The 18317-nt window shown below is 35.0% G+C and overlaps 2 protein-coding genes across 4 annotated transcripts; both read right to left on the reverse strand.

The window, feature by feature from the left end:
• Positions 1 to 2932: 2932 nt before the first annotated feature.
• Positions 2933 to 14297, reverse strand: LOC306864767 (hepatocyte nuclear factor 4-gamma-like). Of its 3 annotated transcripts, none has more exons than XM_079408983.1 (10): positions 14158 to 14297; positions 9141 to 9309; positions 8168 to 8262; positions 7114 to 7220; positions 6385 to 6543; positions 5505 to 5592; positions 5278 to 5430; positions 4949 to 5185; positions 3843 to 3956; positions 2933 to 3468 (listed from the first exon to the last, which is right to left on the reverse strand). In XM_079408983.1, exons 1-10 carry the CDS (start codon positions 14183 to 14185, stop codon positions 3413 to 3415), a joined length of 1206 nt encoding a protein of 401 aa, XP_079265109.1. In that variant the 5' UTR covers positions 14186 to 14297; the 3' UTR covers positions 2933 to 3412. The 3 variants fall into 3 exon arrangements, with proteins under 3 accessions (XP_079265109.1, XP_079265110.1, XP_079265111.1); XM_079408984.1 differs by having other exon boundaries at positions 3260 to 3468; positions 6385 to 6540; XM_079408985.1 differs by lacking the exons at positions 2933 to 3468; positions 3843 to 3956 and having other exon boundaries at positions 4707 to 5185.
• An 833-nt stretch (positions 14298 to 15130) lies between these two features.
• gpr141 (G protein-coupled receptor 141) lies at positions 15131 to 17072 on the reverse strand. Its single transcript, XM_079408986.1, has 2 exons — positions 16925 to 17072; positions 15131 to 16680 (listed from the first exon to the last, which is right to left on the reverse strand). The coding sequence occupies exon 2, from the start codon at positions 16673 to 16675 to the stop codon at positions 15758 to 15760; it is 918 nt and encodes a 305-aa protein (XP_079265112.1). The 5' UTR covers positions 16676 to 16680; positions 16925 to 17072; the 3' UTR covers positions 15131 to 15757.
• Positions 17073 to 18317: the final 1245 nt, after the last annotated feature.

Consider the following 18317-nt stretch of genomic DNA (forward strand, 5'->3'; position numbering starts at 1 on the left):
AAAACTGCAATGATTCTAATAGCTTTGACAAAAGTAAAATAGTTTATGAGTAAAACTGGAACCACAGATTACCACAGGATTCAATGAGGGGTGAAATGCTATTTGTAACCACCAATTAAATAGTTAGGATAGTGACTATTAGCTGCAAAATAATAGTATTTAATAAATATAGCCTACTTAATATTTCCAAGTTACTAGTAGAGTATAAAAAGCAATTGGAAAAGATACACTGAAAAAGATTCAATTCCTTATATTCGTTTGATTGTCAGCAATTAGACAAACAACACTAATAGACACTAGCTAAAGGAACAAATCTTAAAACTTTTAGAAACTATAGAAACATATTATAGCTATAACTTCAGACATGTTTACTGACGTACCTATATGACCAAAACAAAGCGTTAAGGAAAACACAAACATACAATAACAAACAGTAACTCACCTTCGTGGTCTTTCCACAGTGAAACTGAAGAAAGCGTAATTTTTTTCAATATTTATCCGACTATCATGTAATTTTGCGTCTTTGTGCCTGCTAACTAAATAATCGATTTTACTTCACGCGTAAAATGTACTGCCATGTGCCAGCGAAGTTAAGTTATAAAACATACATAATTTTTAATCAATTCATATTTTTATGCTATATTTACCAAATTTCTATATTTTTTTGTTTGTTTGTTTAAGAAAATAAAATGAATTGCTTGACCAAGCTGTCGTCTGAGGCCCCGCCCACAACTAACACCTGAGCAGTCACCGTATTTCTATTTGGTTCACTATACCGTGTTTCACAAACTTTTTTATAATTATACTACTCTATCATTTAGGCTAATTTAAAATTATATTATATAGGTTAAATCAGTATCAACATTAATATATCTATTATTAAATGCATCCACATTATTACACTAAAAAAAGAAATGTACTCTGCCCTGAGATTTATCCAAACAAATCCATAAAACATATATTTAGTTTTTTTAAATTAACATACAAAAAAAAAATCTTAGGATTAATTATTAAATTAATTTGATGTTTTTTGTTGTCCTTGTTGGAAATCACTACCCTAATTATTTTTCCAAATCGTATAATTACAAAAATCTACTAATTCTGAAAATATGACACAAAAAATGTACATGGAACCATCCCCAAATCTAAATTTTCTCTCATATAAAAGATTTAGAAGAGCTATAGACCTTGCTAAGTCAAAGCAGGGGTTTAAAGTGCAGCACTGCAACAGAAGCAGTCTCTAGTCTGGAAGTGTCATTATGCAAACAAATGACGGTTCTACACGAGAAAACAGAGGAAAATTCCTCCTATTCAGCTTGTCGGTGATGTGGATTACAATCACTTTGAGTATCCTCGCTGTCATGAATGTCAAGGTGTAGTGTGTGTGAGTTTCCTTCACCACAAAGGTGAAGAACAGATATGCTTATTCCATCCACTCCACATTGCTCAGAGGAGGCTTACCGAGCCTTAATACCACACCGTCACACAAAGCTGAACGCCTCAGATGAGATGTGTGCCTTGAATACCAAGATAATGTTTTGTATACAAATAAGTGCATTCAGCCTTGTGTGCTTGTTCATTAAGGATCACTGGATGCTCAGCCTTCTCCCGTCAAGCTTGCCGTTTAACCCCACGCGAGCTGCCACTCCATTATGGAGTTGATTGGAGGGTTTGCAATGTTTATCTTACCTTGCTTGCTCTCCATTTCCACTTCCTCCAAGCTCTCCCGCAGTATAATAGACAGCTACTATTGATGGCATCATCCGATTCATCTGCCCCCAGGCCTTGTGCACTTACACCTAGTGATATCAGATTGCTTTCTGGAAAACCATCCGAACAGGGCACACTCCAAAACTTATTACGGCTTCCCATGAACGCCGTGGTATTGACAACGTGGACTTCACCTGCACCAAATGCTGTTGTTTAGATGCAGAAAATAGCCTGATTTGATGTGTTTTCGAATGAGCCTACTGTTCTTGCTCTTTTTCCGTCTGTCTGGCTCTCTTTTGGAGGCAGAGATTCACGATGTGTCAGAGAGCAGCACAGTTTCACCCAGCTCAGATGAGATGTTATGATCATCTGCTTTCTCGTCTCAGCTTCTTCGTTTTGTTGTAATTGCATACGTTCCATATATAGCTCACAGTGGCTTTTCACTTTCAGGGTTTGCTTTAGAAAACTGACAAAAGTTGAAAAAAGGGATGTACTGTATATGCATTAGGTCTCATCTGTCTTTTTATGCTTCATATTTATACGGCTGCCACATGAATCACCTGTGTTAATGTACTGTTGCCCTTAGCATGCAGGGTCCATCAACATTTGCCAGGATATGTATGACCTTCTGATTGTAATGCAAGTGACATTTTGATGTGTATATGGAGAAAAAAACTTTTAAAATGCAATGTGTCAGAATAGTATGAAATACAACAAGAAACACTTTTTACTGTTAAAAAGTTACAACATTCTGATTTTAAGTAGCCATTTAGCAGATGCTTTTATCCTACATTTGCCAGGGCAACCTTGATTAATTTGTAAACTAAAATAATAGTTAAAAATGTGAAGTTTGTTTTAATTATTTTCAGACTTGAAAGTAAAAACATTTATACACTTTCAAAAGATTTCTATTTCAAATAAATGCTGTTCTTTTGAACTTTCTATTCATCAAAGAATCCTAGAAAAGAAAGAAAAAAGAAAAGCAAAAGTATCACAGTTTCCACAACAAATATTAAGCAGCACAAGTATTAATATTGTAGAACAATATTTTACAGTATTATTGTTTTTACTGTATAAATGCACTCTTGAATTAAAATGTAATGTCAGAGTGACAATGAACTTTCAGTAGCACTTTTATAGCATGACCTACATTTATCTCGCAGTATATAAAAAATGCTTAAGTCATAAAAAGTTATTAAATATACAACACAACATACAAAACTCAGGCACTAAGAGCATTTATTGTGTTTAAGGGCACATTTTCAAGCACAAATGTACATTTCTTTAGAGTTGAATAGTATAATTTTGTTAATAAATTAAATCTTGACTTTTTATTAATACAAAAAATGTTGATAAGTCTCTTGTAAATAACAATAATTTGTTATTTAAAATGAATATAGTCTACATTTACTAGGTCACCAGCGGTAGGCTGATACAAGGAGAAATACATATTTTGATGAAATACCTTTTTCAATTAGTGGTGATCCACTTCGACAATAAATTTGGAATTTTTTGTAAAGTTCCCTTTCGATCAGATAAATATGTTGCGCTGGATGTGGGGAAGGGCGTAATTCACACAGTTTACAAATATACAAATACACAGGGCCTGCGGCAGAGAGGAGACTCATAGGGGAGGCTCGGGAGAGGGTCTGTTTGGCATGGGCTGTGGCGGGAGCAGGAGAGTCGGGCTGCCGGGGGGCTTTTAGGCCTCCTGATTCTGTACTGAAGTGGGAGATGGAATGGGGGTATCTGGGGATGCTGAAGAAACAGAAACGTAAAAAAAAAAACTATAAAAAGCTATAAAATGCACTTTAATTAAATTATTCAAATCAGGGTTATATTATCATTAACTAAAACTAAACCTAAACCACTTCACTGATTCATTCTTATTTCTCCCTAATGTCCGATGTCTGGTATTTAAACCACTTACATTTACATTTATGCATTTAGCAGACGCTTTTATCCAAAGCGACTTACATTGCATTCAAGTTACAGTTTTTACATTTTATCAGCGCTTGCTTTCCCTGGGAATCGAACCCATGGCGTTGCTAGCGCCATGCTCTACTATTTGAGCTACAGGAAAGTTCCACTTACTTTATTTAGGAACAGATAAATAAAAGGCTATGTCTTACCCAACTGCTGTGAGCGTGCAGGTCCTGGGATGGAGCTAATGACTATGGTCTGTCCCATTATTGGAATCTGAGGGTGACCATTGTGATGTAAATGAGGTTGCTCTGTGGTTAGACCTGCAAAAGTAAATTAATAACTAAATCACAGAGGTGGTAATGTGGCATTTGCCTAAACACAATTCCAATATCTAAAAAAAAATTTAAAAATGTAAAAAAAAAATAAAAAGCCACAATAATGATTTATATTTTGAGCAGTTAGGTCAGATTTGTTTGGGAAATTCCATGCTCACCTAATTCATCTGTACCTGCTTAAATGTCCAAAAGTTCAACCACAGATGGTGATAGAGACACCAAAGTTACATAAGGGTACAAAGTGCAAGTAATATTACACCTCTCTTTATAGTCTCAATGTAATGTAAATAGAATGCTGATATTTTTGCAGGTCAAAACCCGTAAATTAACATTTTAGCACTTTCGGTTTCACTGTCCTGAAGTTAATGGGTTTTTCTGAATGGCTTAAATGGTTAAATGCCTGAAATAAGTTTAAGACGAGCTCACAGTATTTTCACATTTTGTTCAACAACATAAAATACATCTTTTAATTTTCTGGAAAAATGACTACAGAGGTTAAATGTCATTATACCATTACGCGCTCTTGCAAAAAAAAAATCGTCAACTTCAATTTTCTGTAACAATCCAAAAGCCAGTGGTAAAATCCAATTGATTTTTGTTGAGGGAACCAGGGTGATGTGAACTTTTGGCTTGGCCTACAAAAATATGTCATCACTTGGTTCTATCCACTGATTGTTGATTAGTTTGAGGTAGATAATAGTGATGTTAGCCTTAGCAATAACAAGTGAAAACTAATAGGTCAGGTCAAGTCAAGTCAAACCGCTCCAGAATATATGTCTTAATATGGCATACTAATACAGCAAATGCATCATTTTGCCTCATCATTTTGCTGTACAATACACAGCATTATAAGAAAAATATTAAGCAGACTTGCTTCCGAATAAAGTACTTGCTTTCACCTAGTTTAAAAAAAATGATCATGAAGCATTTTCCCGCTCCAAAATCCCCTGCAATTGAATGCTTCACCTCATACTCACCCCCAAGAAGCATCTCCTGCAGCAGGTTATCTATCTTGGCAAGACCGAAAAGCTTGATAAACTGTAGCTGCTCAATCATCTGCCATGTGATGCTTTGCAGAGTAGGAAGCAGCAGCAAAAGCTCCCCGAATCGCCCACGTGAGTCATACTGCCGGTCATTAATGTAGTCTTCTAGACTCATTTGAACCTGATAGCGCATCGCCTTGATCTTAGAGGGATCTCTTAAGCTTTTGGCGTCTAGATGTTAAAAACAGAGATAGTAACATGTATGGCTGTATTTCAGGATTAATACTGGGTGTTAAATAAATGCTCTGTTTCATTAGTTATACCAGGGTCGAAGAACACAATGGCCTTTAGAGCTGCGTATTCATTGTCGTCAATTTGAATGTCCTGGAAGGGAAGAACCAGTTCATCCAGGACTCGGTTAGATACGCGAACTATTTCCAGCTCAGGGCAGTTTCGATGGACAACACAGCCATTTCCTGCATGGAAAATGGAAATCTGTCTATCTACAGTTTAATTATGTTGAAAGGTGAAAACAACTACTAGAAGTTACCTAAAAGCAAGAGATCTTTGTATGGCATTGACCTTTTAGCCACACCAAGCAGAAGATGCTCTCCGGCATGAGCTCGTAATAAACAAACCTGGAAGAAAAACAAGGCCTGGTTTAACATGTTTCTGTAAACCACAATGAAATGAATATCTGCTGTATTACAGTAAAATATTTTAAAAATAAATAAATTTAGGGTTGGTATGTTTTTTTATGTTTTCAAAAGAAGTCTCTAATGCTCAACAAAGCAGCATTTATTTGATCAAAAATACAGTAAAAACAGTAATATTGTAAATGTTATTACATTTTAAAATAGTATTTTAATATATTTTAAAAATGCATTTTTTTCCTGTGAAGGCAAAGCTGAATTTTCAGCAGCCTTTACTCCAGTCTTCAGTGTTAATAAATGAATATTATTTTCTCAGAACATTTTAAATGGAATTAGAAAAAAGTAGAAACATGATGTAGTTACAGTCTCTAACAGCAGGTGCCCTGCTTACTAGTTGACTGCATGTGTCCAAAAAATTTCATTCAGTATAATACAAAATGAGTAATTACTTTTGGTCTGGAAGAAAAATACAGCAAATTTTAAATGCATAAAAAAAAACAATGCAAAAAATTATTTTGCCAACTTTTAGTAATACACTAGCATTCTCTATATAGTAAAAGACCTATAAACTAACAGACATGGAGTAAAGGATATTTTTTTCATTCTTTAAGGTAATTTTTTAAATATGGGAAGGGTCTGCATGTTCAATAACAATAAATGCAAGGGAAAAAATCAAATATTGCATGGCAAATATTGAGCTTCACTGAACGGCCCTGCAATTTAACCTAAGGGCCTCCCCAATTAGCACAGCCAGTGTTGCTTTCCAACGGCCATTACCTGGTCATCAAGTGGCAATTCGCCGAAGGCTGGGATGTATTTAGCCCACTCTACCAGAACAAGCAGCTGTTGCTTCATAGATTCACAGACATCACTGATAGTGGCTGATTTTTTCTCTGAAACATCAGCAGGGCCCACTGGGCTGGCGGCGTTGATCTGCTGGGAGACAAACGAGAGAAGAACCGAATTTACCATGTCCTCTAAAAATGCTTTTGCACAGGCTGTTACCTCGCTCTCAGAGTAAATTCACGCAGGTACTCATGCAGATAATTAGAAATGTTGATGACACAGACTGATGCTTAAAGAAAGCAGCGCTCAGTTGTTATTTATCTCTCTTTGTCATTAATAACTACTGAGCAGAACTTCATCAAAGTTACTGTAATGAAACCTCTCTTCCTTCTTTAATCAGCCCTGTTGGTTAATTTTTGTCTTTGGTGATTATTTATCTCTAGCATAATGCATTAAAACCATAGACCTTTGTTTAATTGACAATCACAGCAATAATGTATTGCTCAAAAGCAATAAATGTTACTGCCGCAGATACCATAACTATATGCATGTTTTTATTTTCTGTATCTCTGCCCTTCTCTACTGATATTCTTTCTCTTTCTTTGTGTGTGTGTGTGTGTGTGTGTGTGTGTGTGTGTGTGTGTGTGTGAGAGAGAGAGAGAGAGAGAGAGAGAGAGAGAGAGAGAGAGTCTTTCGATTAACCTTGATAGGACAGTTTACCTGCTGCGACAGAGCTTCAGCGTGAGCCAGGGCTGTGATTGGCGGCAGGTCATGTGAGTCTTGTATGGTCCTCCTTGAACTGATACGGTCCCGCTCATTTTGAACGGCTGAAAACAAGCACAAACAATTTTGCTGATTAGTGAGCTAATAGCAGTTGAGATATTACTGATTAGCCAAGATGATGGGTGTGTTTCGCAAGCTTATTTACAGAAAATCTCACACATTGCCAAGACATTGCTACATTCATTGTGATGTATTTTAACATCATTAAATGTAAAGCACAGACTAAAATGCCCTTTTTGCCACACCTTCCGATGATGAACACACTGGGAAATTTTACAAACCATAAATAATTCCTACTGGCCATGTTACTGTATTTTACATTATTTTAAAATATTTTTATAGAATGCAATTTTTATTTTTGAGTATTTTTTTTTAAATACTTTTCTTTATGAAAATGGAACTTTTGTAACCTTTTTATAAATTAAATTGCTGATGCGTCATTTTTCTTATGTATACACTTTTGTCATTGGTTCAAACTGGAGAAGATGTCTACTGAACAAGATTTCTTTTTTGTTTGTTGCTCTTAACCAGTCTCCTAGCCTGGTCTGGTTAAAAGGCTTTTTTGCTGGACACCAGCTGCATCACCAAGGTAAACCATCTTAAACCAGCAAAGACCAGTAAACCATCTAAGGCTGGATTAAGCATTGTTTCTCTTTCAGAAGGAATAGGAAACAATGGTGAGCAAATTTAAAATAATACATGACTGCCGTGCAAAACCCTGCCTAAGCTAGAGGTAAAACTTTAACTGACCGCAGTCCTGAACAACGTGTACGCACGGAAAGTGAGGTGGAGAGCACATGATCACCCATCATAAAAGTCTAAGCCAAGGTTATACATCCAATAAACTAAACATCCTTGTGTAATCAGGGCAAGTTTTATGGCATCATCCATTTTGCTCTCGAGTTCCCTCTTCCTTGTTACTCCATATCTGTTCGAAACTGTGGGAAAAGGAAGTATTTGTGAGGAAAGAGTATACATATAAAATGTTTACCTTCTTTCTTCATTCCAGCTCGAAAGCATTTGTGAAGTCTGCAGAAACGGCACTGGTTCCTTTTGTCTTTATCAACAACACACTGACGATTAAACCTGCCCGAAAGTAAAACAGATAAATAAATAAAGACGATCTCTTAAGGGAAAAACTTGATCTGGTTTATAATGTATCCAGTTATGATTTTAACTCAACAAATCCAGTTCCTTGATTGAATCTTTATTGATTCTTTTTGTTAATTTTTATATGGACATGACAGAAGTAGTGGCTTATGGTCCAGCGAATTGGTCAAATAATGATTCTTTAGACCAATTCAAACCGATAACTCACAAATTCGAGACTGATTCATTAAAAAGAACTGAGGCACTCAACCGTGAAACTACTGATAACTCACAAGTTCAAGACTGATTCCTGAGTCATATTGAATGATTTATCAAAAAGAATTTGGTCACTCAATTATGAATCAAACTCATGCTTGATGTATACTTATGTTTGAACAAAATGTTTTTAAAAAATCTGTTTTATTTTAAAATTTATTTTTCTTAAATTAAAAAACAGCTCTTGATTCTCATCCTATAGTGATGTTATAGTTAACTAAAGCTAAAACTATTGAAAAATATTTTAAAAATTGTAATAAAGATTAAATAAAAATATGACAGTCAGTTTTAAAAAAGAAAATGAAAAAAATGACAAAAATGTGAGAAAAGTGAGAAAAAATAAGTTTACTCACTAAAATTACTAAAATGAATAAAAAATAAACTAATAAAGTACATAAATTAAAAACTAATACTAAAACTAAATTAAAATTAAAATGAAAACAGAAAATAAAAAATTCTAACTACTAATAAATACCATAATAGTACATAAATAATACTACAATAAACACTGAACATATTTTTTACCACATAAAAATGATTTTCACTACACAATATTTATTTTATAACGTAAACATCTCAGTTGGATGAGTGCGATGTACCTGCAGGAGTAGACATGACTCTTCCTGATGCTCCTGCGGAAGAAGCCTTTGCAGCCATCACAGCTGGAGGCGCCATAATGTTTACCTGTGGCTTTATCACCACAGATTGCGCAGTTGGAGCTGACGCCATTTTCTCCTTGACTGATGTTGGGCTCTGTCGGCATGTTTTCTGTGAAAAACAACATGGACAGTCAAAACTGGAATCATCACACATAATGTAACTGGCTGCCACCTGAACACTTTGGTTTGAGTTGCAACAAAAGTTCAGTCAAGTGAAGGCTTGATGATTCACTTGGATGGCTCATTCATAAAAGGCTTTAGATCATTTAAAACAGAGAATCATGTCCATTGTACATCCAGAACGTAAAATAGTGGAAATCTACTGCTGCTAAGCTTCTAGATGCTATGCTAATCCAAGTTAGCTAACAACCAAAGAGGCCTAGTGAGTCTCATAAGGCTACGGGACGATGCATAAAATCAGTCTCTCAATCATAACGGCTATAACGAGGAGAATGAGGAAGAGTTCTGCATAAGTGAACAAAGGATGCTCATCCTAAAAGACCTTCTAATGCAACAGAGAGAGGCACCCTTCTGTTCATATAGACAATGATCAAAAATCAATCATTCCTTTGTGCATCCAAAATCATAACATTTCAACAAAAGAAATGCAGCAGGGGACGTTAGCCTTTTATGCTCTGAGACTGATTGGAGCCTCCCGCTGTTGTAGGACAGACTTAATTAGGATTAGCCTCTGTTTTATCGCATAGATAGATATTTAATAGAGATTGACATCTCGTGGATAAATGTTAATGTGAGTTGAAAGCAATCTCTTCTGATTCCATATATTCCCAAAGTGATTCCTTCTCATTTCGGAATAAAACATCATTTGAACGCAAAGGGCACATGTGGTCATAGAGAGCCAATTTATCTCGTTGGCTTTCGTATATTTGCAGAGAGTGTTTTGAAGTATTTCGTTTCAGAGTAAGGTGATACAGAACTTGAAAATCGACATAGAAATCAGTTGGCAAACAATTTCAATACATTCACAGCTTTAAGGGCTTAATTAAGAAATAGTTGACCCAAAAATAAAAATTCTGCAGATGTTTGGAAAAATACCATTGGCAATATGGACAAGCAAACATCTGAGACATTTCTCAAAATATCTTCTCACGTGTTTCACAAATGAAAGAAATTCATACATTTTGGAATGATATGAGGGTGAGTAAATGATGTCCTTTTTGGGTGCACAACCCCAGCACATTAAAGAAAGCTGAAGAATGCCAAGATTTATAAACAAATTAAAATTATTAAAATTAGCCAATGCAACAAAATGCTTGCTTTTTTTCAGTTTCACTGTGTGTAATCCATTTAAATTTGTAAACTATTTTATTTGATCCATTTGCATTTATCTTTCTTTTATCCAGTTCCCAGCATGGATGGTTTGAGTACAAAAAAGCCTAAGTAACCTAATGCATTTGGGCTGATATGTGGTGTAAAATAATGTGCATGATATATTTTGGAATTAATTATTGTAGATGTTACCATGCAAAGCATATTTTTAGGTTCACTTTTTTTAGTGCAACTGCTAGTTAGCATTTAACTGCAGCAGATTCAGTCTAGTCAGTATGACAGATCTAATTTGATTGGGTTTACTCCATTACATTCCCATTATATAAGATATTTGGGTAAAGTTTACTGATTATTTTAAGAAAATCCAACTGAATTAAGTTCAGCCAAAGAACTTTTGTCTAGCTGTCCATCTGCATGCCAGAGATTGTGCGTTTGCCTTTAAATAGTTTGTATTCCAGTTATTTTATGGCCTTTCTCTATCTCTGTTCCGATGTATTGTAAAGAACTGTAAAGATAACTGGGAAATCTCTTCAGCAATTTTAGCATTAGCTTAATGGAGAACCAAAGTGGATAAATCCCATCAGATTGTGGTGACGTAATCGTGCCAGTAACCTAAGGAGTCTAAAAGAATTGCCCTATCCAAAATGTACCTTTGAGCAAAACATTTCCCACAATGCCCCAGGTAGACTGAGTTCACTGTTGCTCTTGTATTGCTTTAAATTAACTTTGCACTTGTATCCAAACATATTGACTTTACATCTAAATGTACACCATTTGGTCCTATTTTCCCAACATATGAACCCATGGAGATCCCAGTCTCTAATCCTGAGACTCAGAAGTCTTTTCTCAGGATTTGAGTGAAACCTCTGTTGAATTTTAAACCGAATGGAAAGACTTTCAAAATAGTTAGCTAACAATTATCTCCTTTAGGCTGAGGTAAATGATTCTGCTGGGACGAATCATTCCAGACAGTTCAGACAGCTATTAAACCAGCCATGGCATGGCGTCCATCCCCTCCAGACACATCTGAGTCAGTCATGCTAAGCCAAATTAACACCCACATCAGTTAGAATCTGTGAACTGACATGACTTTAATTCATATTTTAATAACAACACTATAACAAACACAAACTTTAACCATAATGATCATTTGTTTACTAGTCCAAGCAGCATCAACCGCATCTGCAGCTTCGAAAGTACTTAAAAAACACGTATTTTGGACAAAATACACAGCACTCACCACCACAATAAAGCACTTCTGCATTCTCAAAGCCCAATGTGCTAAAGGTCGGGTCCAGGCCCTCGCAGTAATTGGCTACATCCATGTCCAACAAGGATTTAGGAAGAGGAGTTGGTGAAAACTTCATCCCTGCCTGGCTATCTCTACTTAAAGTCGTCCCAGGACAGTGTCTCTTGGAGAGAGAACTGTGGGCAGCCTTAGGTTGACCATCTCTTCAGAATGCTGATTTGTCGTCTTCTAAGACAAGGGAGGAGCCTTGGCCAAGACTCCTCACCTCCTTGAACAGAACTTATCTTCTCACCTTATCCTATACTTATCAGAAGGATGAAGAGATAGCAGTATTCCCCATTTGTTCCACAAAGGAACACGAAGGTTATATTGGTGCAGCACAACCAAAAAGACCTCAGGCAAAATTACACTCTTACATAATAATGCACCATCCCAAAACCAAAAACTGGCAAAGACTGCAGCACCATTGAACTTCCATTTGTAAACAAAAACTTCAAACTGAAGGTGAGATCTGAACTTCAGTGGAGTTTCCAAGCTTGAGATATATTTAAATGAATATTTAAAAATGAGGTATATTAGCATTTCCTGAATTCTAATCTAATCATAGGCATAACTTGCATTCGTCTGACACAAATTCTGTTTTGCATGTTAACATTTATTTAAATTAGATTAAGAGACACTGAAGAATTATTTGAATGTAATATTTTGAAACTCTGAGTCATTGATGAGCCATTCTTCTTAAAGAAATAGTTCACCCAAAAATTTTATTTCTGTTATTTATTCACATTATTCTCATTTCTTTCCAAACCTACACTGTAAAAATGATTTGATGTAAATAAAACTTTTAAAAATGGTCTTTCTACTTTTACATTTCACATTTAATTAAATGTGTCGCTTGCCATTTCTTTTTAATTAATTGTGAAATTTACTATCAATTTCTTGGTGATCATTGTTTCAAAGTAAATCTTTTACCGATTTTTTTTAAGTATATTACTTTTTTGGGGGGAACAAAGAAAGAAAAATCAATCAAGTGTTGTTGTTTTTTTTTTTTTTTTGCCCATGCAATGAAATCAATGGAGTCCAAATTTAATTATTTATTTTTTACCCCAACATTCTTTAAAATATTTAATTTTGTGTTCCGCAGAAGAAACAAATGCATACTTGGAATGACATGAGGGTAAACTATCCTTTTAATAGTTTTAAAAATAAAACTGATTAATAATAATTATTATAAAAAATAAACATTAGTGCAGTATCATCAGGCCTGTACAATGCATGTGTAAACGCAAACATTCAACTTTAATGAAATACTTTGCTATTTGGTTTCTTAAAGAATTTAAGAGAGATTTTAGAATATCTGTGGTTTTACAAGTACTGTGTTTTTCTGTACATTAAATTACCTTGTGGTACAATTTAATCAGCTATAGAAAGTCAATCTAAATAGAAACATTGCTGTACAAGTAGAGGTCATAACAAAAACAAAAAGACAACAAAATATTCAAATAAAAGAAAACAAATATTAAATAAATGGAAGTACTTGAGGTTAGATTCGGTATGCACAGTTATACGGATACACATCACACAAGATACATTTTAACTTCAATCTAACAAACAATGTTTTAAATGAGGAAGTGCTCAAATGTTCACGTGATAAGAGTTTGGTGAGGCCATGTATTTCATGCCATCTATTTTCAATAGACTGCATTACACCTCACTATCAGCTCCGATGCAGAGATATGAATACTGTACTTTATAAATTATATTGCAAAATACTCTCCACATTACTAGTTGACCTGTCATACCACTTCAACAGTTAAATCAATTCAAGGTCAAACTAGAATTACTTGGAAGTAAAATATCACTCCAGGACTGTGAAAAACTCACAGTACAGTACATCAAGGCAGTACATTCAGTTTTGTATAAAAGAGCCCTTTAGTGTCACTTCTATACAGGCAACTGAAATAATTACAATTTGACCTAAATGATATTAAGGCACATATTTAATGTAGAAGGTGTCCTTTTAAAGTATTAAATTAGAAAATATAAGAAAATATAATTGTGACAGTGTAAAATACAAAAATATTTTCAGCAATATTTGACATATAGAATAATTTAATAAGCACTGCTTATTTGTTTTCACAACATAAAATTTCAGAAAACATAAAAATCCTCTACTTTTTCTTTATGAAACACCTATACATTTCTATTTATCAATACGAAAAATTATAATACAACACGACTAAAGACTAACCTAAATGCTGACGTCACAAGTGCACGAGCGATCATTTCTTTACCGTCAAAATGTAGTAGCAAGGACTTGTTTAAGACTACATAAAAGGTAGGAATAAACGTTTTAACGGATTTTTCTTTAACTGGCCCACAATTCAATAACCGCAACTTAAAATTAGCTGGTCTTACCTTCTCCACGTCCAACAACGATTTGCATTAATCCACCAAAACCCAAACGAAAATGTCAAAATTTTATGCTAATAAATATGATATTTAGGCTGATATAGAGAGCAAATGAAGTGTTTAACATGTCAAAAGCCTCACATTGGACAATGCATTTGGTGGTGTTGGGGGAGCCTCATTAAATCGATTTACTAAACAAACTGAAAGTTGGGTGGAGATGTTAAACAGTAACAAGCCCCAATAAAACACAAGACATGAATCGTTTTGCCTGTGCGTGGGTTCACGCCGTAAAGGACAATCATAAAGACATCATAAATATGAAACAGATATTTTTGTATTTTCAGAAAACAACTAAAAGGCCTACTTATAAACACGGGTTGAACCCTGATGGCTCAACTCCTAGTCTTACAGAAATAGTATTTTACCTTTCAATCTTTGACGTTCTCTAATTTTATCAGAAGAGGGCGCCAAATCTCTATTTTCCTCTCTCTCAAGGAAGTCGAATCTCACATAACTGAACATAAATCCATATTTAAAACTCACATATTTAAACCATCGAAAAAAAAGATCTCTTAAAGGAGAGTTTTGTGATTTTCATGTTCATCATGACTCATTTTGCAATACATAGATGTTTATCCAGTTAGAATGCTCTCCATGATAAGAATGCCACCACACCCCACAAAAATATGTGTTAAGAACGTTCGCAATTTCCAATTATGTCATGAACATTTTGGAATGGTCTCTGAATGTTAAAAAACATTTTTTCTTCATTACTCGAGGAAAAAATTGTGAACGTTCAATTTTATTACTATGGGAACGTTCTGGATTAGGCCTACTTTTGAAAGTTCCCTAATCGTTCTGAAACATGTAGCCTAATAAGTATAACGTTTCAAAAACGTTAGAAGAAAAGAAAACCGATGTAGGCTATATTTTGTGCTGACGCTGAAAGCGCACAACATTGAATCAACGGTCTGTTATTGAAAGAACGTTTATTCATAAATTTGAGATACTCTTGCCAAAAGACTAACCAAAGTTCTGAGAACGTAGGCCTTCAATTCTGTCAGCTGCATATGTGTATTGAGTAAAATTAACCCTTTAAATAAAACGTATGTGCTTTTCTATCTCCAAAAAAGCATATCAAAACAATTTCAAATCATCCGAAAGATTTGAATACCATGATAACCATTATCACTACAGTCATTATAAACACATAAACATCTTATGATAGCCTACTGTAGTAATACTGTTGCTTTAATATATAGGCTACCGTGGTATTTATCATGATAGGCCTACTGGAATTTACATGATCAAAAACAAAACAAAACACAGGCCTGTTTTTTTTTTTTTTTTTTTTTTTAAGAGCATTCAAAAATGTAAAAAGCTTTCAGAATCACAGCTACCACGGTTAACCATATTTGCAGTAATTTCTATGGTATTTTGGCGAAAAACAGCTAACATTTTGCCAAACCTGATGCTCATTTACCTTCACCTTATAATTATAACACTCGTTTTCTGTCCAAACTGTTTCCAGTTTCCATCTGCAGACCCTGATTTATGGGTAGTGATGCGGAAAATAACGTCTATGTTCAGTATTTATCCGCTTTATTTATCTTGTCCAGCACACTTTACATATGTTCTTCCCAGTGAACGTCAGCATGTCGAAACACGTAAGCCCAGTGATGGCCAGAAACACTTCATTTATCTGATCAAGGACTCCAGGGTTATTCAGGTATTGTAACCTAAAAAGGTGGTACGGTACCAGGCAGGTGAGCATGATGAATACAAAGCTGAGGTTTTGTATTTGGACCCAAAACTCCTGCTGGGAGCGGCTGGAGGGGCCATACTTGAGGATCATCGAGTGCAGGATGATCACCTGGATGCAGGTCTGAAGACACGACACCGAGATAATAAAGATGGATAGAACCATGTTCATGCAGTAGACATAGTGATCAAGTAGTTCATCTCCAAATTTGAAGCACTGGTTTTCTGGTGTGTTTTTCTGTCCGTATTGTAGCAGCACGAGGGGTAGCATGATGATCAACAGGATGAACCACACTAGAGCGCTCGCCCCCAGCCCATGCAGCCTCCTGTAGAACTCAGTCCGCTGCGTTTTCTTGTAAAAATGCAGGAAACGAACCGTGAGGAGGATGGAGTAGATGGTAAACACCATGTATATGTGGATATGCACCATTGCGCTGACCAGTTTACAGAATCCCTGACCCAGCTCCCACGTTTGGGAGGACACATAGTAGTAGATTCTGAACGGCACGGTGAGCAGAAAAAGAAAGTGTGCGACCATCAAGTTCAGGAAGGCGATGGTGGTTAACGAGCGAATGTTGGTTTTTAACAAGCTGATCATGACGGTTAAGCCTGTGATGCCAACCAGAAGGACTGCAGTGTAAATGATGATCAGGGCGACATTGAAAGGCTCGGTGAAGTGTGCCAGGGCCGAGGAGGCTCCTGAAGTTTGGTTGGTTGTCACTGGGGGGCTGGTGATGTTGTCGACTGTGGTGTTCATCGTCATGGTTCCTAGTGAGAAAACATACAGGAACACAAATGTGAGAAAGTTGTTGAATAGATGCAAAAGCATCTGCATTGTTTTAGTCCTAGTTAAACGCACTACTACATTTTAAAGAATGTTTGAATCATTATAAGAGCATGTTTGTTTACATTGATTTTACTTGTCACAAAAATCATTTTCAGCGATTTAACTCTGTATTATTCATGAGTAATTATTAAAAAAAAAAGTTTAGAAATCTAATCTTTTACTCACCCTCATGTTCTAAATATTCTAAACCCGTAGAGCTTTCTTTCTGTGGAACATAACAAAAGATATCTTGAAGAATGTTGTTAACCAAAGAGTTTTAGTTTCCATTGACTTCCACCGAATGAAGACAAAAATACTTAAAATGTTTTTTTTTCTAAGGGAAAAAAAGTTTTACAGGTTTGGAACGACATTAGGGTGAGTAAATATCGACAGAATTTTGTATACAGTAAGGTTCCATTTGTTAACAGTAGTTACCTTCATTAGATAACAATGAAAAATACTTATAAACCATTTATTAATCCTGGTTAATGTTAATGTCAACATTTACTAATATATTATTGAAATCAAAGTTGTATCTGTTTATATTATGTAACTGCCCTGAGCTAACATACACCAATAGTGAACCCTTATATATGTATTACTTAAAGTTAACAAAGATTAAATATAACAAATGCATTGCTCATTGATGTGTTAATGCATTAACTGATGTTAACTAATGGAACCTATACTGTAAACAGCTACATAAGTTTGCAGTTTGAGTAGGTAACAGTTTTATTATAGTGTACTGTAGAAACAGACCAATAAAAAGTCAATGTATAAGTAAATGTATTTTGTAAATCCTCTTTGCACTCCTTTAAAGTTTAAACTTTATGTATCTCTAACTTTATGTACATCTTTGTAGCTCTTTTGAAAGTAGCTAACAATCCACAAACTTCTGTATGTGTACATGTATAATGATTCTTTTCAGAAAACCAGATGAAAGACATCTTTTACAACAGTGTATTTAAAAATGTTAAAATTAGTTTACTTAAAATGTAATAGTCTATTGAGACAATGAAGCAAGATACATACCCTCTGAACAGCAACGCAGAAGTAGAGCAGATGAGGAAGTAAGTTACTGTGTTTGTTGCATCTGCTCCTCACCCATTCACAAACCACTATTTTAACACATTCTCTCGCTGCGGGTGCCAAGCTGCTGTTTGTTTTTATGGTTCACACTGTTGTACATTTGACATTGCAGTTTAGGTGGCCAACCTCAAAAACAATAAGAGTCACATTGCCAAACAACCTCAAACAAACCTTGAGATTCCAGTTATGATTAAAAAAAAAAAAAATACTGCAAGATCACAGTTCTCTATATGGAGGAGTCTCAATGTATTGCAGTGTATTAAAATCTTAATGTACTCAGTACTAGTGTCTAGCAAGGTTATTATAGTTTTGAATTTTTGAATTTGTTTTATTTTTATATCGTTTTCAAATTTGCTAAGATATTCAGTTTAGTTTTTATTCGTTTCATTAATATTTTTGTTAGTTTTAGTTTAGTTTTTATTTTGTGAACATTTTTATTTTGTTTTTATATAGTTTAGTTTCCGTTTTAGTTTCAGTTTTGATGAAAGTT

This window comes from Barbus barbus (assembly GCF_936440315.1).
Source record: "Barbus barbus genome assembly, chromosome: 46".
NCBI classification, from domain to species: domain Eukaryota; kingdom Metazoa; phylum Chordata; class Actinopteri; order Cypriniformes; family Cyprinidae; genus Barbus; species Barbus barbus.